Consider the following 20,221-nt stretch of genomic DNA (forward strand, 5'->3'; position numbering starts at 1 on the left):
CACAGTAGCAGCAGTGTGTACCATCTACAAAATGCACTGCAGCAACTCACCAAGTCCCCTTAGACAGCACTTTCCAAACCCACAACCACTACCATCTAGAAGGACAAGGGCAGCAGATAGATGGGAACACCACCACCTGGAAGTTCCCCTCCAAGTCACTCACCATCCTGACTTGGAAATATATCGGCATTCCTTCACTGTCGCTGGGTCAAAATCCTGGAGCTCCCTAACAGCACTGTGGGTATACCTACACCACATGGACTGCAGCGGTTCAAGAAGGCAGCTCACCACCACCTTCTCAAGGACAACTAGGAATGCGAAATAATTGGTGGCTTAGCCAGCAATGCCCACATGCCATGAATGAATTGAACAAAAGAGTAGACACCTGAGAGAGTTTGCTAGTATTATAACTCAAAAGTACTATTCCCTTTCATGCTCAAGGCATGCCATCAGGGCAGTATCATCCCATGAAGTCTTGTAAGTTAAAATCTCAACAGGATTTGGGGAGGTGGATCTCAGCATGACTGCAAAGGTGGAATCTGCTGTAAGCTTCAGAATGTTTGAGGTGCCACACAGAAATTTCGTGATCAATCTGGGTGCCTGATCTCGGGGTCACTATGGAATTTCCATGGGGATAATTTTACAAGACAATACAGCCCTTTTGGCAGAAGACCCACTCTTGCATGTTACACGTTAATACAAAGCACCCGTCTCACATGAAACAAAGAGAAATGATACTGAAGTAACTGAGGAAGCCACCAACACCATCACAGCTTAAAACATCACAGCCGAGAGGTAAAGAAAAAAAAAATGACACAAACCAACCAAACAATCCTATGTACACGTTGCACATGTTCACATGTACCAGCTACCTTAGTTACTACTTCACTGCAAGGAGTTGCTCTGCTTTTAACCTTCTGTCCTCTCCAATTTCATCCAGTTGCAAACCGTGACCATTACTTCTGTGGAAAATATTTAGACAGCTGCATGACTCTTGTACAGTTGGTTCTACTCATGGGAATCCCATTGGATGTGTGAGTTTAGCAGAGCAGTGAATACGGCTGTCATAGTAACCATTGTGGTCAAACCTCCTTTCTCTGCTTTGCCAATGTCTCAACTTTGCCGAGCCCTCTCAACTTCCAAAGCTGAGAGTTATCGGTTTTAAACCCCAATGCAGGGTTTGAGCGTGTAATCTAGGTTGGCTGAGAGAGTGCGGCACTGTCCGAGGCACTGTCAATGGGAATGGAATTTTAAAGGCATCCATCTTTGATAATCCATCTTTTGGATGAGATATTGACACAATTTGGAAGAACAGTTCTCCCTGTGCCCTGAACAATATTTGTCCCACATCTAACATAACCAAAAAAGAAAAGAAAACCTGGTCCTTGTCACATTGCTGTTTGTGGGAGCTTCCTGTGCACATATTGGCTGCTGTGTTTCCTACATTACCAAATGACTTCATTGCCTGGAAAGCATTTTGGGATGTTCTGTGGTCATAAAAGATGTTATGGAAATTAAAGTATTTTTAAAAAATTAATGTGGTATCTGCTTGTATTGCTGGATGTTAAAAGGGACACAAAATCATACAAGTGCCCAGGTTCATTTTTTAATCTCTGCGGAGCTAACTTGTCATATCTATGGCAAGAGGTGGGTTGTTATAACTGGATTTCCAGGCCATGATCAAGGTTTCTCATCCAGATCATTGGGATGTGCATGTGCACAGCATAGCTGCAATATAAAAGCGTGGATGTGAGGTGAGGACAGGATTGGGTTTGGCTATAACATCCTTCCTGGCCAAAGCACCAGTCACATGGAACCACTAAGCTACAAAACTGTCAATAATCTAGATCTATAAAGCTAGAGAACAGCAACACACACTGTCAACTTTGAACGAAATGTTGAAGAAAGTACTTGTGTTTGTATAGTGCCTCAAGATATCCTATAGAACATTACTGTCAATAAATATTTTAAAATGTAATCACTGTTGTAATGTAGAGGATGCAACATTCAATTTGTTCAGAGCAGGCTCCCACAAACAGCAGTGAGATAAAAGACCAGATAATCTGTTTTTTTTAATTGATCTTGGTTGAGAGATAAGTATTGGCCAGGGCATCAGAGAGGATGCCTCTGTTCTTCTTCAAAATAGTGTCGTGGACCTTTTACGCCCACCTGAAAAGACAAACAGTGCCTTGGGTTATCGTCCCATCCAAAAGCTAACACCTTCAGCAGTGCAGCATGCCCTCAGTAATGCACTGGGAGTCTCAGCCTGGGTTATGTGCTCAAGACTTTGGAATGAGACTTGAACCCGCAAGCCTTTGAGGTGAGCGTGCTACTGCCGAGCAGCTGAGAGTGGCTGGTCAGTTGCCCATCACGCACACTGTCCAGTTTACCTTCCCACAAGGTGGACACACTCTCTCCCAGTGGATTTGAAACTCAAAGCCCATTAGGCATGGGGCGTGAAACACATTAGTTTATTCTGTGATCCCACATTTCCAGCAGTTAACCACACCTCCAGGACCTCAGGTCAGAGAATCAGGGCCGCATTGTTGAAGCCTTAACTTCAGCGTGTACAGTGCACAAGTGTGGCCTCCCTGCTCGAAGTGTGGGATCACAAGGTCAGCCCATTAGTCCAGTATATGTTACATATTATAAAGTTAAAGGTTGAATCTATCATACATAGAGTTATTTTTTGCATTGTGATTAAGTGTCTTTGATTTGTGCTGTAGATTTGACCACCTATCTGCTACTCTGCATTTCCTCCTTTATAGGGCATAGGGCCATCATTAACTTGGCATCAGATATATCAATGGCCGTAACTCTAAGGGACACCACACCGTCCACGACATCAAGGTGTTAAGTACTCTCAATGACAGCAGCTCTTCATTCAGTGTCTCCTTTAAATGGTATCCACAATGACCGAAGGCACCCCTGCTGCACCCCACCCCCCCCCAACCCCAACCACCCAGCCCCCCTACAAATAAAAGATTTCTAACTTCTGTCTGAATTGTTCTTTAGGGCTTTTCATCTCCCCCAGTGGTCTTGCTTTGATTTATTAGTCCTCTGTTTGACCTGCATTAACACTCCAAACCCACCTATCCCTTCCAAACACACCATCAGCCTACATGATGCACTCAGCCTACCATTTCACTCAATGAATGGAATTCGAGACCTGCCAGTTTTATGACAGGGTGGCAGATTTTGTGGTGTGGTGGATAGCGTCCCTGCCTCTGTGCCAGAAGCTCTGGGTTTGAGTCTCATTTTGAGAAAGTAGGCCACCTTACAACCACAGAAGGTGCGCTGGTAATGTGATCTATAGTAGGTGGTAAGAGCAGGAGAGTCTTTTGGTCAGCCAGAACCATGTGGTGGCTGCAGGACCAACAGCATCCCCATGTTAAGAGACTCCATGTGCAAGCTCTTGTCACAGGCTGTACTCTGTGGCAAGCGGCCTCCTTGCCCCAAGGGACTCATGCTGATAATGACAGGATGGTGACATTACAATTGCTCCATTATGCTTCCTTGCTTGCTCAGCCATTGCCTGTTCATTCATGACACATAGGAGTGTTTTGAGGTACTGACCCCTTTTCAAGATTAACCACCTCACGTGTTTTCACCCATTTCCTTTCAGAAATGTATCTAACTGTTTCGCAGATTCTTTTTACCTGTCGACTGTAGCCCAAACAAACCAGCAGTCAACACAACAGAATTTCTTTTCTAGCCCATTAACTATTATGTCCCTCACATTCTAACAGGATGATTCTCTCTCCACCTTCACCTCCAAAGGCTCAGGACGGTAGTGATGCGCACATTCGCAATTGATGTTCCCTTTGTTTTCAACAGGAGAGCATAAGATATGGATGCAAGCTGCCTCCAATGAATTCCAGGGCATCTGGAACTCAACAAAATCAAAAACCATAGACTGCCATTGAGATAGGCAACTAGATTGAGAGCCTTTGTATGGGTCAGAGAAGGATTTCAAGTCTGTAAGATGTCTTGGACCCTTAGTCAAAAACACTCTGGTAACCAACAATCAGCCAGGTTCATTCTGGAACTATATGCCGTTCCACTTTTCACATTGGCCTTCCTCACTGATAGTTATCTCTAAACCCATTGATGAGATGTCCTTACCCTGGTTTGATTGCTGGAGGTTCAGGTAAAGGTGCAGTAAAGTTATCTTTTCCTACAAGCCAATAGGTTTCTTGTATGCCTTTACCCTGAAATATGAAGAACAAGGGTCCATATTTTCCTCTGGCTCTTAATCAGCACAAGAATAGATGTACAAAAATCGGCATGAATAAACAGATGAACAAGTATCAGTAACTGGCATTTCATATAATAGCACTGCTACAAGACTTGCATTTAACTAACACCTTTAACATAGAAAAATACGCTAATGTGCTTCACAGGAACGTAGCCAGCCAGAAATTGGCACTGAGCCAAAGAATGAGACATCGAGAGAGGTGATTAAATGCTTGGTCAAAGAGGTAAGTTTTAAGAAGCCTTGTAAAGGAGGAGAGAGAGAGAGAATCGGGGCAAGAGAATTCCAGAGCTAAGGGACAAGGTGGTCACAGGCTCAACCACCAATGGTGGGACAAAGGGAGTGGGGAATTACAGAAGAGGCCAAAACTGGAGGAACATAGAGATCTGGAGGAGTTTGCAGAGCTGTACAGAGTAGAGATCACGGTAGGCCATTGCTTCAAGTTTTTGTCAGCGATGAAGAAACTGTAGTCAAGAGATTTGAGACACTGGGATTATTTTCACTGGAGCAATGAAGGCTAAGAGAAGATTGAATAGAGTTGTTTTTAAATTATAAATGGTGGCATGAATAGGGAAAGACTGTTTCCTCTGGTCAATGAGAGCAAGGATAGAGTTTAGATCATTGACCCGAAACATGAACTCTGCTTCTCTTTCCCTCCACAGCATTTTCTGTTTTCACTTCAGATTTCCAATCTCCACAGTATTTGGCCTTTGTTACAGAGTTTAGGAAGATTGTTGAAATGTGAAATGCATTGTAGTAGTTGAGATGGAGAGCATTGCATCGTTTAGGAGAAAATGGGTAAATGTTTGAATCAGACGTAGATACAGGGAGAGGGCTGGTTTCAGAATGTTCCAGCAAGGAGCTGGTATGGATATAATGGGCTGCAAATGCATATCATTCTGAAATATTAAAACAGAAAATGCTGGAAATGCTCAGCAGGTCAGGCAGCATCTGTGGAGAAAGAAACAGAGTTAACTTTTCAGGTGGCTGACTTTTCATCATTTTATTATTCTTGTTCTCATCCCATATAGGTTCAAGCACTGGTACAATCTGTGAATGTGTTTTGCTAACTCAGTTTAATGTGTTGTGCTGACTAAGTGTAACCTGTGAATGTGTTTTGCTAACAATCTGTAATTTATTCTCAGAACACAAAAAACTCACAATAGAGAAAAAAACACTGAAGATTATTGCTGCAGTTAGGGAGCTAGCACCTGCACAGATGTGATGGGCCAAATACCCTCCTCTTGTGCTGTGACTTCAATGGTTGACAATTGTGCTAGTTAAGTGAAAACTTATATGTTTGAATGTTTATTAGGAGTTTTATACCCTTGTTTCTCTGCAGTTGCCACTTGTAAATTTGTGGTTGAAAGAAAAATCAGACAGTCACTAAAAGAAGCAAACACCTATTAGGAAATCAAATATACAACAATGAGAAGCTTTCTGCTGCCCTCCGATGACGCTAGCCCATTTTACATCATGCCTGTCATGTTGCTTGACCCAAATAGGTTGATTCTACTCAGTTTGATGCTGATTACCTTCAATTTTTAAAATTTATTATTATGCATTGCCGAAAGGAGACATTTTGTCGAAGACTTTCATCTTGCACTCATCACGACAATCAGGCAAAGCGACAACTTTATACTGTATGGGGGGCAATTGGCTAGGTGGTTGGTGTGCCTCAGGTTGGTGCCAGCAGCATGGGGTTAGATTTCCCTGTTCTGGCTGGGGGTGGATTCGGGACTTGCCTCGTTGCCCTGCCTGTGGTGGAGGCACCGCGCTGTGGGTCGGACCTGCCTTTAGGCAGAGAACTCAAGGAGAAGATGGCCATGACACACTATTGTAGCCCAGTTTCTGTCTTAGGCTTGGGCTTGGGTTTAAATCCATTCCAGGCTGACGTCTGCCAGGATCCAGAACGGTTTGCTGGGTGCGGGCTCTGCGGGAAAGGTCCTGCGCCCTTCCAACCTCAGACACTGAGGATCCAAGGAATGAATTTGTAGGAGGAATGGAAATGTCATATTGGTGTAGTGGGGTCGTAATCTGAGATTAAGGCTTACCAGTGGAGCAAAAGAGGGGGTTCTTTATTTTGAGTAGCATGGGCTTTACCTGGTGTCATAGTGCTTCAGACTGACGGTGGGTGTAGGTAGTGGAAAATGACCCAATCGTCAACATGGACATCCCCACCTTGAAGAGTGTGGTGTTTTGCATGCAGCGTGTTTCTCAAGTAGCAAAGGAAGAGGGCCACTAATGCACAAAAGTTTGCAACTTGTTGAGAAATGATCGTCCTCACCTTCAACTCGGTTTTCCCTCTGACCTGTATTCGATAGCCGTCATTCAAACTGTGGAGGATTTTTACTGTGCTCTGATTGACATGAATTCGATAAGCTGGAATCCAGAAACAGAAAATTAAATCGAGAACAAGAAATACTCTCCTTGCTTTGTCAGGCTGCCTGGATTTGAAAGAAAGCATTTTCATTTATATAGCGCCTTTCATGAACTCAGGACCTCCCAAAGCACTTCCCAGACAATGAAGTGCTGTTTGTAGTGTAGCCCCCATTGCAATGTAGTAAAATGTGGCTGTCAGTTTGTACAGAGCAAGATCCCACAAAGAGAAATTAGATAAATGACCTCATACTCTGTTTTAGTGATGTTGGTTGAGGGATAAATGCTGACCAGAATGCCAGGAGAACTCCCTAACTCTTCACTGAGATAGTGCCATGGGATCTTTTCCATGCATTTGAGGGGGCAGACAGGGCCTCAGTTTAACATCTCCCCTGAAAAATAGTACCTCTGACAGTGCAGTAGCACTCCCTCATAATCCATCCTTATAATGGTATTCATTTCTAAATGTCTAGTGACTTATGGTAGGCTCACTTTCAACCTTTCTAACTGGGTGGTTATTCCTTCACCACCTCCCACCCTCCCCACCCAATGTGAAGCAATGGTCTCCACTCACTCCCAATGGTCGTCAAGCACTATTAGTAACAGCTGAGAGAATGATTTAGTTTTAAGAGCTGAATTCTCACTGAGTCAGGAAGACTCTGCAGAGCGTTAAAAAGGCGGGTGGAACCCAGAGGTACCCACTTGCAACAGATCCAAACTTTGCTGGCAGGGGAAGGGGCTGGGGTGTAAATCACACAAAAGAGAAACCTGAACTCAGCAGGACTATTTGAACTTAGTGCTGAGTTCAAACATGCCCCATTTTGGTTGCTCCTTAACCTGCAGTTTGGGAGTCACAAATTGATGGAGTAGTTGTAAACGCTCTTGAAGGGTGGATAAGGCCTGCTTAAGTGTCATGATTTGAAGTTTTTTAAGTGCCCCGTTCTTTACACATGAAAAATGGATGAAGCTGTCAGAGTTAAAAAAAAAACATCTGCTGTATTGCTTTGATTGATAGACCACCTATCTAACCGTATAGGTTAGAAAAAAGCATTATCAGCTATTTGTGCAATTTCAATAGAGTTATTTATTGAAATTTCCCAAGGGGTGTTGTTATGTCATTATGAACATTTGGCTGAATTTCAAAAGCTACAATTATCCTGGCAGGAGGCTCTGAAACAATAGTTTTATTGACAGTTTAAAGGGACAATTAATGAATGAGCTGCCTTTGATGTGAGGTCTGAATAGAAGTTTGTTTGTTTTTATAATAGATTAACCACTTGATATTTAAAAGTTCTGAATGGGTTTCATGATTTTTTTTTACTATTAGGTGTGTATGAGTGAGAGCCGTACTAGATTGTTAGCGGCTTAATTTTTTTCATCTCCACATGGCTCCTGAGCTCTGCCTATGGTAGATAGTGGGTGAGTGGCTGTGGTGGGAGCACGGGGTTATGAGGAGCCATGGGGGTATGAGGGGACATGGAGGATGGGTGGGGGGGCATGGGTTGGTATTGTAAAGCCATAGAGGACATAACAGAGTGTTCAGGATGGGTGGGGACATGAATTGCCATGGAGAGGCCATGGGTGAAATGTGGTGGAATGAGGAGGTGTGAGGGGTGAGGACTTGAGGACCTACCAGCTTCTAACACAACTGGGACAAAGCCCTAGAGAACTGAGGCGGGGTTTCTAACCAGCCCTCTTTGGCACTTGTCCACCCACCCCCACATCCCCCTGCTCTGCCCCATGGCCGCTAATGAAGTGCTTCTTGAGTCAGCAGGCCTGACTCCATCCAGCCCACTGCTCCCTGGAGAGAAATTTGTGTCTAACGGGGTCCTTTAAACTGATGCGGGTCTGCCGAGTTGGGAATACTTAGGGTCAGGTTTTCACTATCAAGGTCGGTAGCTCAAGTTGGGAAGTTTTCCAACTCAAGTTACCCGCCACAATAGCACAAATCTGGCTGTGAGTATTGGACAATTGATGAAAGAGCCAGTGGAGATAAAGACCTTTTTTTAACACAAGAAGTTATGATCTGGAATGTGCTGCCTGAAAGGGCAGAGGGAGCAGATTCAATAGTGATTTTCAAGAAGAACTTAGGTAAATACTTGAAAATTTGAGCTGTGGGCGAAGAGGGGAGGAGTGGAATAAATTCCATAGCTCTTTCGAAACGCCAGCACAGGTATAAGGGGCTGAATGGCCTCCTCTGTATGAATCATTCTATAATGCTCAGGGTACAAATGACAAAGCACGACCGTGTCTGTTGGAATGGGTGGAGACACGTTTAACATCAACCTCAATAAAATCCTCTGCTTTCTTTTTCTTGGTAGCCCCAGTTAATATCGGACACCACAAACATTAACCCGACTCAGTAATACTCACGCAGGGCTGTAGATTCCATGCGTGAAGCTGTGTTAATTGTATCTCCAAAGAGGCAGTATCTGGGCATGGTGAGTCCCACAACTCCAGCCACACATGGCCCTGTGAGGGAGGGCAGAAGGGAGAGGGTGAAAGCTTTCATCATGGTCATGAAGGAGAATTCTGAATGAGCTGAGAGGTGCACACAATGATAAGATTTGATGGCCTTGCAAAACAAATGTGTTTCCAGGCCCATGAATTCATTAAAAGAACTGATTGAGGAATTTTGTACAAGGGCCATCACTGAATCCCCCACTATCCACATCCTGGGGGTTATCAGCTTTGTGTGAAGAAAAAGGCAGAACTTACAATTTGAAAATTGTTGAAAAGAGAGACATGTTGTCGAAGCTTTTCAGCTTGCACCCATCAGGACAAATGCAAGAATGCCAAATTTCAGATGATCACAACAATTTATACTAAAGGAGAAAAGGGTGCTGATTGGTTAGCAAGTCAACTCTGAATGGCCAAGGCATTGCCCTGGAGAAAGGAACAGGGAACCAAAGGTTCCCCAAGCTCCTGGGTAATTCCAAAAAGGTGCAAGGCTTGATAATATTCTTTCTGTTTGCAGAGAATGTGGCCCTGCTTTTGAATGTATCTTACTTCTAGCAAGTGTAAATGTGCCAGGTTACAAGCTCAACTGATTATCTTAAAATGGTTACTATTGGCACACTCAGGGATGTTCAGTCAATGCTGTCCAATCACTGAATCACACCTAATCATAGGCTTTTTTTTAACGATTTTATATAATAAAGTGTTATATAATAAAACTTACAATTTCATAAAATGCCTTTCACAACCTCACGATATCGCAAAGAACTTTAGAGCCAATGAAATACTTTTGAAGTGTAGTTGCTGTTGTAATGTAGGAAACAGAGCAGCCAATTTGCATACAGCAAGCTCCCACAAATAGCATGAGATAAAAATTTCCAGAAAATCCTTTTTCTGTAATTGTCTTTACATTCATTCATAGGATGTGGGCATCACTGGCTAGGCCAGCAATTATTGTCCATCCCTAATTACATTTAAAAGTCAACCACATTGTCGTAAAAATGTTCACAAATGCACTTTAGGGAAGGAAACCTGCCACCCTTATCTGGTCTGGAGTCACATGTAGGCCAGACCAGGTAAGGTTTGCAGATTTTCTTCCCTAAAGACATTCATGAACATTCTTACAACAATCAGCAATGGTTTTATCATAGTCATCATCAGGCTTAATTCCAGATTTTTAATTAATTAAAATTTCACCATCAACTGTGGTGGGATTTGAACCCAGGTCCCCAAGAGCATTACCCTGGGTCTCTGGAATACTAGCCCAGTAACAATGCTATTATGCAGCCACCACCCCTGGGATAAACATTACTTTGCATCTCACCCACACAATACATAAACTGTGAGTTATTGGCCTCCATTATAACTTGGGATGGGATTGCTCTGTGTGTGAGGTAAGGTCAGGCTATAGACTCCCTTGCTGAGGCCAGGAGAGGTTTTTTAACTCCAAGCCCTCATTTCCATCTCCAGTCCTAGACTCCCACCTGAAGTCAGCAAGAATCAGCACCTGGCAGGTGAGCAGGAGTTAGAATTCAGGCAGTACCATTGGTACCCATGAGACACAAGTACATATAAGTGGTGAGAGGCATAAAGCGGGCTGGGCCAGAGGTGGTTGGGGTTGGGAGAGGGGGTGCAGGCAAGGGAGGCCCAAGGTTTCTGTGTAGAGGTCAGAGGAGAAATTCTGCCCCCTCCTGGCTCACAAAGAAATTACCTCAATATGCTGTCTCTGGCTCTCAATCCAACTCCAAGAAGGAAAGCTGCTATTACTGCCCATAGCCCCAGAGGATTAGTCATTGAGGATTGAGCATATTCCACAGAGAACAATAGATTTTTGGGGTTAAAGGGAATTAAGAGATAAGGGGATGGTGCAGGAAGGTGGAGTTGACGTGGAAGATCAGCCTGGTCTTGTTGAATGGCAGACCAGGCACAGAGAGCTGAATGGTCTACTCCTGCAGCTATGTTATCTGTTCCTGTGCTGGGTTAAGATAGAAGATAGGAACTCGACTAAATAATTAAGTATTTGAAAGGGACCCCACTGGCATGTCCTTATTGTCTGCAGCCAATTGGAACAGGGTGGAAAAGGAGTGGGTAAGACACCTGCTCTATTTTAACTGCCCCCCTCTGGTGGAAATTTAGGCAGAGGTCGATGTGGGGAGAGGGAGCTAAAGTCAACATTGATGTCAAATTCCCCTTTGCTGGGATTCCTAACCTCAATAGTGTCAAAATCTCTCCCAGGAGGCTCTTTCATTTTAAGGAGAGATCACAGACGTCACATGTGTTAACATTTCTGTTCCGAGGCCCTTACCTGAATGCATCCCTATTCTTATCTTGATGGGGACATCAGGCATGTGTCTCATTTTGAAGGTACCCACTGAGCTGAGGATATCCAGGGACATGTTGGCTATCTCAGCAGCGTGCTTATTGCCATTTCTCTTTGGGAGCCCTGATGCCACCATGTAGGCATCGCCAATGGTTTCAACCTGAAGCAATTAAAGGAAATGCTAGCATTTGTACAACAACCTCTCAGACCACAAATGACTCAAAGGGTTTTTAATGAAGTGAATTACTATTTAATGCAATCCGTCCAATCATTACTGTGTGATCATTGGCGGCTGTGCCTCTAACTGCTCAGGCTCTAAGCTAGGGTTTGTCAACTGTGATTAAATGTTTTCCTTTGGTTTCATCACATGACCGTCCCCCACACTCCAGCCATTCGTCAGCCAGCTCATCCATCCTCGTGACTTACTGCCTCCCTAAGCCAATTGGAAAGCAAAAAGATTCATTACCCAGTTGGATGATGCCTGACTGTTAGCTAAACAGCCCTTTCTTGCCCAAATTCAATATTTTTATAGCCAATAAAGAGAAATGGTCAAGTAAAGTAACAAAAAAACAACAATCTTTTTTCATGTCCCTATCATTTTTCTCCAGGGTTGCACACAGCGGAGTCCTGGAGATTGATCTTCAATTCCTGGGGACTCCAGGCCAATACTGGAGGATTGGCAATCCTATCCTAAGCTCTGGAATTCCCTCCCTGCTCTCCTCTGCCTTTCTCCCCTCTTTTAAGCTGTTGTTGTAGACTCAATAATAACTTGCATTTATGTATCACCTTATAGTAAAAAAAAACCCAAGGCATCTCATAGCTGTGTAATCAACAAAGAATTGGCACCGAGCCAAAGGAGATATTCGGACAGGTGACTAAACGTCTGGTCAAAGAGGTAGATTTTAAGGAACGTCTTAAAGGAGGACAGAGATTTGAAGAGGCATGAGGAAGAAATCCTAGAGTTTAGGCCCTATATGGCTAAAGGCACGGCCATCAATGGTGAGAGATGGAAAGTGGAGGATAGCGTTGGAGGAACGTAGAGTTTTCAGAGGTGCGTAGGGCTGGAAGTGATTATGGAGGTAAATCAAGGCCATGAGGGGATCTGAAAAAGAAGTGTTAGGCCTTTAGGGATCAGGAGTCAATGTAGGACAGTGAGCACAGGGGTGATAGATGAGTGGGATTTGATGCACGTTAGGATTCAGGCAGCAGAGCTTTGCTTGAGCTCACTTTTAAGGAGGGTGCAAGGTGGGAGGTGAGGAATGGAACAGTCAAGTCCAGAGAAAACTCATGTTATGTAGACAACCATGTCAGCTACATCCCACAAACAACAATGAGTTGAATGAACCTTTTTTCATTTGTCAAGGGAGGATTTTTAGACAAGATAACAGACCTCTCCGATTATCAAATAGTGTCCTGGGGTCTTTAACACCCCACTGAAGTGGCGGACAAGGAAATAAGAACCTCAGTTTAATAGTTCATTCCAGAAAGATTTACCTCCGGTAGTGCAGCAATCTGCCAGTACGGAGAGGCAGCACATTTCAAAACCTGGCTAGAGGCTCAACCCCATAATCTTTTGGAGCTAGTAACTAATTGAGTGATTGAAAATTATGAGTGGCCTAGACAGGCTGGATAGGAAGGACCTACTTCCCTTTGCAGAGAGGTCAGTAACCAAGGGCATAGGTTTACTGTAATTGGAAGAAGGTTTAGAAAGGATTTCAAGAGTACATTTTTCACCCAGAGGATAGCGGGGGTCTGGAACTTACTGTCTGAAAGGCTGGTAGATGTAGAAACCCTAATCACATTTCAAAAAAAAAAATTGGACATGTAAATGCTATTGTGGCGCTATAATCCAGGAGTTCTTAAAGTGTGTTTCACAGGAATCCTCTGGGTGGTCCGGGGACTGCTCCAACATGCAAGTCACCAATATGCAACACCACGCCCCAGGCCATATGGGAGAATGGAGCAGAGCCCTTAGTCCATCACTCGCTTGACATCACTCGATAAAACTGGCTCCTGCGTGAATGGCATGAGTTGTCATAAACGCAAACAACAACAGTCGTTTTATAAGCAAGATTTATGTTTGGTTAATATCGATGTAAGATAACTATTAGTTTCTCAGAAGAAGATCATGATGGTCTTATAAAACATTAGAAAGCTTCAAATGAACATGCTCTCTGTTTGGAATATGACATTTTCTATATCCTTGTTTCTAGCATGAATTAATAATTTACTTATGATATTTAATTTTAAAAATGCACATAAATTTATTACATTTCCATTCATTCTGATGAGTTTTTCTCTGCGGTGGCAAGCGAAAGCGGGTGGGGTAGCACCATTGCAGGGTCTTTTTCTGGGATATGCACTTGAAGCGCTGTAACCTATAGGGCTTCAGATCAAGAGTTGGACGGTGGGATTAGGCTGAATAACTCTTGCTTGGCCAGCATGGACTTGTTGGGACAAAGCAATTTGTCCTGGTACATGAATCACAAAAAGTTAGTGTGCAGGTACAGAAAACAATTAGGAAGGCAAATGGAATGTTGGCGTTTATTGCAAGGGGAATGGAATATAAAAAATAGGGATGTTTTACTGCAGCTGTACAGGGCCTTGGTAAGACCACAGCTGGAGTATTGTGTTCAGTTTTGGTTTCCTTATTTGGAAGAGGAGCCAATTGCGTTAGAAGCAGTTCAGAGAAGATTCACTCGACTCATTCCTGGGGTGAAGGACTTATTTTATGAAGAAAGATTGAACAGGTTGGACCTATACCCATTGGGTTTAGAGGTGACCTTATTGGAACATATAAGATCCTGAGGAGACTTGATGGAATGAAAACTGGGAGAATGTTACCTCTTGTGGGGTAGACTAGCACCAAGGGGCACAGTTTAAAAATAAGAGTCCCCCTTTTAAGATGGAAATGAGGAGAAGTTTTTTTCTCTCAAAGGGTCATTATTATGTGGAATTCTCTTCGCCAGAGAGCAGTGGAGACTGGATCATTGACTTTATTCAAGGCTGAGTTAGATATATTTTTGATAGACAAGGGGGTCAAGGCTTATGTGGAGACAGACAGAGAAAGTGGAGTTTTTTTATTCTTTGATGGGATTTGGGCATTGGGGCAAACCAGCTTTTGTTGCCCATCCCTAATTGCCCTTGAACTGAATGGCTTACTGGGCCATTTCAGAGGGCGGTTAAGTCAACCACGTTAACACTGACACACGTCAGCAAGAATCAGACATGAAAAATGAGCAAGGGGTTGAGATGTCCCTGAAACAATATCCTAGCGAGGAGGCAACACCTTCAGGAAGGATAGGAAAGCATCGGAAAAGGTGCATTACAAGTTTGCTAGGGTGTTACCGGGGATTAATGAGTTGGAATTATAAACAGGGACTTATGCAGTTAGGGATTCACTTTCTTCACCGGAGGTGAGAAAGTTCAAGGGGTGACCTTCAAGCTGATTGGTAAATTGTTCCCATTGGTTTGCGAAACGTTCATGTGAGGACAGAATTTAAGATAATCATTAAAAAGAATTACAGGAAGAAAATCGTTAAAGAATGATTAAAAACTATACATTTTGAAAGGGGATTTGAGCGTGGCTAGTAAACATGAAGATTTAAGAGAATGGGGAGGCCAGCAGGCAGTGAGGTTAGAGCAGCAGGGCTCGTAAATAGAAAGAAATACCAAAACAAGCTCGATGTGTTGAGCAGCCTATTTGAGCGAAAGAATGTTCTATGGAGACAAATTTCTCTCGGAAAAGCGCAGAACCTCTCGCTTGTCAAGTTGGCAGTAAATTCCGCTTTTCCCGAGCTCCCGAGCTCTTTTGACAAAAGTACAACAGTTGGGTGAGAGAATCGCCACAGAATCGCCACATTCACCCGTGACTTTAAAAATGGTGCCAAAACTTTGTGTGTAGAAGGAGGCGCTGGGTGTTGGGGGTGAGAAAATGGACCAATCCCATCAAAAGCTTAAAGACAGAAAAAGGCTTATATTCTTATAGCAATCTTGCGCAATCTCAGAATGTCCCAAAGCACTTTACAGGCAATGAAGTACATTGGCAGTGTGGCCAATGATGTAATGTATGAAACGCAGCAGCTATTCTGTGCACAGCAAAGAGCCAAGAAATAATTGACCAGATAATTTGATTTTAGTGGTGTTGATTGAGGAATAAATATCAACCAGAATACTGGAGAGAACACCCCCGCTCTTCCAAAATAGCACCTGGAGATCTTTCCTCTCCACCTGAGAGGGTGGATGGGCCTTAGCTTAATGTCCCATCCAGACGATGGCACCTCTGACAGTGCAAAACCTCCTCAGTACTGCACTGGGAGTATCAACATAGAACTTCTGCTCATGGTCTTGAAGTGGACCTTGAACTCCAGGAACCTGCCTACTCAGAAGTGAGGGTGCTAGCAGTGGTTATCAGAGCCGCAGCTTAGACAATGCAGGAGAAAGGACTGACATAACTACTCTATTCTTTGATCCGTTACCACATTGGCATTCACATCTAGGCTGCAGACAAATGAATCCTTACCTTGTAAACATCATGATTGCCTAAAACAGCATCAAACAAAGTGTAGAGGTCATTCAAGAGGTCAATGACCTGTATAGGCTCACTCAATGCTGATATGGTTGTGAAGCCAATAATGTCACTAAAGTAGATCGTCACCTGATCAAAATATTCAGGTTCCACATTCCCGCCCATTTTCAAGGCTTCAGCAACAGACCTGGAAGAAAAAGCAAGTGGGGGAAATGGAAGCAAGATGGTGATAGACAATTTTTACCCTTAGATGTTGCAACAGGTTCCTAGACAAACCCATTGCTAGCTTTGCAGTGTTCTCACGCACAGATGCTGAAACCAATATTATCATTAGAGTCATAAACTCATGCATATGTCAGAGCTACCTTCTTACTCTAAACTGAACCTTGTGAACCCAATTGTAGACGTATTTAAGAGGAAGCTCGATTAAAAAAAGACATGAGGGAGAAAAGAACAGCAGATATGCAGATAGGGTGGATGAAGTAGAGTGAGAGAAGGCTCATGGGGAGCATAAACACCAGCATGGGGCCAGATGGCCTGTTTCTGTGCCGTAGGTTCTATGGAGCTTCCCTGGGGATATTTGCGGGCGGGCTGAAGACAATCCTTGCCGTGCGGGGTGAGCTGCCTGTGGAGATGGTGAAAGGCGCAGGAAGCTCGTTCTGAAGGCATAGCTGATGCCCGGAAGACCAGTTTCAGGACAACCTCTGTGTTCGGGCGCACACTGCTCAGAAATAGGCGCAGGTTGATTTTTACCCCGTGGTTTTGGTTGAAATCATTTCACTGAGACAATAGATCAGGTTCAGCCATCCACACCTTTTGACACATTAAACCAGTAAGAGGTTTCCTGAACGAGGACTCATGTTGACAGTTCCTGGAACCCAAAAATGAGGAGATAAACCTGCAGAGATTAGCCTGTGATTAATCTAGAACTTTTGAGCTGGTACATTGGAGCTGTTGAGTGACATTCTGGTCACACAGGTAAAGTAACATCGTGGGTACGTTATGAGTTTAGTAATCCAGAGGCCTGGACTAATGATCCAGAGTCACAAATTCGAATCCCACCATTGTAGCTGAGGAATTTAAATTCAAATAATTAAATCTGGAATAAAATGCTTGTACCTATAATGGTGACCATGCGACTGCCTGATAGTCATAAAAACCTTTGGTTCACTGAAGTGGTAATGACCAGGAACTGTAACCAGTCCATCAATAAGAATCATTCAATTTGAAAGCGGCCAACATTTAAAAGTCCAAAAAAAGGTACTTCAAAAAGGCTGTTTGCATTAAAGATCTTCAGAAATTAAACAAACTGTGCCTTCCGATATTCTATGGAATCTTGAAGCTGGACCTAAAAAAAACCTCTTGAAAACCATAGACACGATGAGTGACTTCTTCAATATGCTAGTCAAGAAATGACAGAGACAATTAAGCCAAACAATGAAATGCAGCCATCCAAGACTTACAGGCTTTGTCTCAGATTGCAACGTAAACTTACAGGCTAATGAGCTACGAAACCATTGTGTCTGGGTGTATCCCAAGATTCATTTTTTTTTATTCATGGGATGTGGGCTAAGCCAGCATGTATTGCCCATCCTCGTTGAGAGGGCATTTAAGAGTCAACCACAGTGCTGTGGGTCTGGAGTCACATGTAGGCCAGACCGGTTAAGGACAGCAGGTTTCCCTCCCTAAAGGGCATTAGTGAACCAGATGGATTTTTATGACAATCGGCAATAGTTTTGTGGCCAACATCATCAGACCTTTAATTCCATATTTTTATTGAATATTCAAACCCTGGTCCGCAGAGCATTGCCCAAGGTCTCTGGAATAATAGTTCAATGATAATACCATGATGCTGCCACCACCTCCCCCTGTGCTAATGCTAATCCCAAAGAGCTGTTTCATTACAGCGAGGCCTGATGATGTGACAAACCAGAAACTTCCCCATTAAAACTTTTTCACATGCTGGAAAAACTCAACAGGTCTAACAGCATCTGCGGAGAGGAACACAGTTAACGTTTCGAGTCCGTATGACTCTTCAACAGAACTAAGGAAAAATAGAAATGAGGTGAAATATAAGCTGGTTGGGACAGGTGGAGCTGGATGGGGGCCAGTGATAGGTGGAAGCAAAGAAGAGATTGCCAAAGATGTCAAAGGTGTTAAAGATGGCAATCTCTTCTTTGCCTCCACCTATCACTGGCCCTCTATCCAGCTCCACCTGTCCCACCACCACCCCCCCACCAACCCCACAATGTGCTCTCATGATTATTTGCATGTGACGATCACATGATTTTAGCTAGTAAGACAAAGATATGCTTAATTCAGGTTCCTACTCCGGTCTAATTTTACAAAGTCTCATTTCCCTGCTCTCCTCTCAAATTAATCCCATTTTAGGCTGAAAATGGACAAAAGGAATGTCACCCTGCTTAGACCAATTATCTTGCTCCCTTACCTCTGGCCCAGCTCCCATGAGCTAACTCAGCGCAGAGGTAGGGGGGTGTGGAAGAAGAATTGGTAAAGAAATGGCTTCAAATATCTACCTGCACAAGGTTATAATTTCCCAAACCTTTACAGAAAAATTGGCACTAGCAGTGTACATGATGAACCCATCCCAAGCCCTGCTCCCATTTGGAAGGTCAATTAGCTTCAGGCCAATGTATTTACTCACGGAGGCAACATCTGTGATAGAAGTTTCTCAGTTTTCTGTTTCTCTACTTCTAGTTCTTCGGTACGCTCATGGATTAAATCCTCGAGATTGCTGGAGTACTGTTCAAGCATGCGGAGCATTGAGTCAATGATGTTTGTCTTCTTCCCCTTGTTTATGGTTTTAAACTGCAAAGACACAGCAATGAATCTATGAGATAACCCCACCAGTACAAGCATTAGAAAAAAAGGCGTGCATTTATATAGTGCCTTTCACTGCCTCAGGGCCTCCAGAAGCACTTTACACCCAATGGAACACTTTTTTGAGGTGTAGTCACTGTTGTAATGAAGGAAATGCAATGTTCATTTGCGCACAGCAAGCTCCCACAAAGAGCATTGGGATAATGACCAGATCGTCTGCCAACAGGAACAGAAAATAATTAATGGCCAGCCAGCGTGAAGCACTGCCGGGGTGGGAGCGGAAGGAGGGCGGGCGAGGACATTGACGTGGGCACAGACGAGCACTGACAGAAAGCTCCTTGAAGGCAGAGAGCAGCCTCAAGGAGCTGAAGACCTGAAACCCAGGAAATAAAGTTTTTAAAATCAGGAGAGAGATGTCCAAGCATCACAAACAGGCACCTGAACTTATATGGTGCAATTGTCTGTCATTTTTACACAGCCTTTCCAACCTTACAGTTGGCGGACGGGTCAATCGGCCAGGCAGCCTTTACATTTTCCAGCAAACCTCATCCAAGGGCAGGGTGAGGTTTCCGTTGTTAAATAAAATAAAAATATAAATATGTGGACACTATTTTTATAATCTATATGTTCAGGTGCCTGATTGTGGTGTTTGGGCATTTCTTTCCTGATTCCCTAAAAGGGTTGAATTATGAGGATAGGTTGCATAGACTAAGCTTGTATCCCCTAACTTGAGCTGTTAAGATGACTTAAGAATTTTATAGAGGGAGAAACGATTTCCTCTGATGGGGAGGTTCAAAACAAGAAGGGGCATAACCTGCAAATTGAGCTAGGCTGTTGATGGTAGGAAGCATCTCTTCACACAAAAGACAATGGAAGTCTGGAACTCTCTCCTCCAAAAACCTGTTGAGGCTGGGGGCCAATTTAAAATGCCAAAACTGAGAATGGTAGAACTTTGTTAAGCAAGGTGATTAAGGGCTCTGAAACCAAGGAGTTAAAGTACAGATCAACCACCATCTAATTGAATGGCAGAACAGGATCGAGGGGCTGATGGCCTATTTCTAACCATTCGTAATAGCACCAAATCCAAGTTTGATCAGTATTCCACAGTCAGACATGGTGTGAGTGGAGAGTCAGAAGGTGCATGGCCTGCTGAAAGACAAAGGTAATGGAGGGCTAGATGCAAATGGTTCCTCAGTAATGTTAAGAGAACCATTGACACATTAGTTCCAAATAAGAACCAATTTTTCTATTTAGAATCAATGATCAATAACACAGGGCAGTGATCAATAACATAGGGCAGTGATCAATAACACAGGGCAGTGATCAATAACATAGGGCAGTGATCAATAACACAGGGCAGTGATCAATAACATAGGGCAGTGGGCACATTTCCCAAGGGGATCAACTTAAGTCATGAAAAATTTTAAATTAAGATCATTGT

General features: G+C 43.5%; 1 protein-coding gene across 1 annotated transcript in view; it reads right to left on the minus strand.

Annotated features, from left to right (window-relative positions):
• Nucleotides 1-4,121: 4,121 nt before the first annotated feature.
• The window catches only part of gucy2f (guanylate cyclase 2F, retinal), a 71,833-nt gene continuing 55,733 nt past the window's right edge, over nt 4,122-20,221 (minus strand). The window contains exons 12-17 of the mRNA XM_041199335.1: nt 18,605-18,768; nt 15,934-16,126; nt 11,397-11,571; nt 9,008-9,106; nt 6,543-6,637; nt 4,122-4,211 (exon numbers count right to left, since the gene is read on the minus strand). Of these exons, the coding sequence (XP_041055269.1) occupies nt 4,122-4,211; nt 6,543-6,637; nt 9,008-9,106; nt 11,397-11,571; nt 15,934-16,126; nt 18,605-18,768 (816 nt within the window). The remainder of the gene's footprint in view (nt 4,212-6,542; nt 6,638-9,007; nt 9,107-11,396; nt 11,572-15,933; nt 16,127-18,604; nt 18,769-20,221) is intronic.

The sequence above is a fragment of the Carcharodon carcharias genome, chromosome 11 (genome assembly GCF_017639515.1).
Source record: "Carcharodon carcharias isolate sCarCar2 chromosome 11, sCarCar2.pri, whole genome shotgun sequence".
NCBI lineage: Eukaryota > Metazoa > Chordata > Chondrichthyes > Lamniformes > Lamnidae > Carcharodon > Carcharodon carcharias.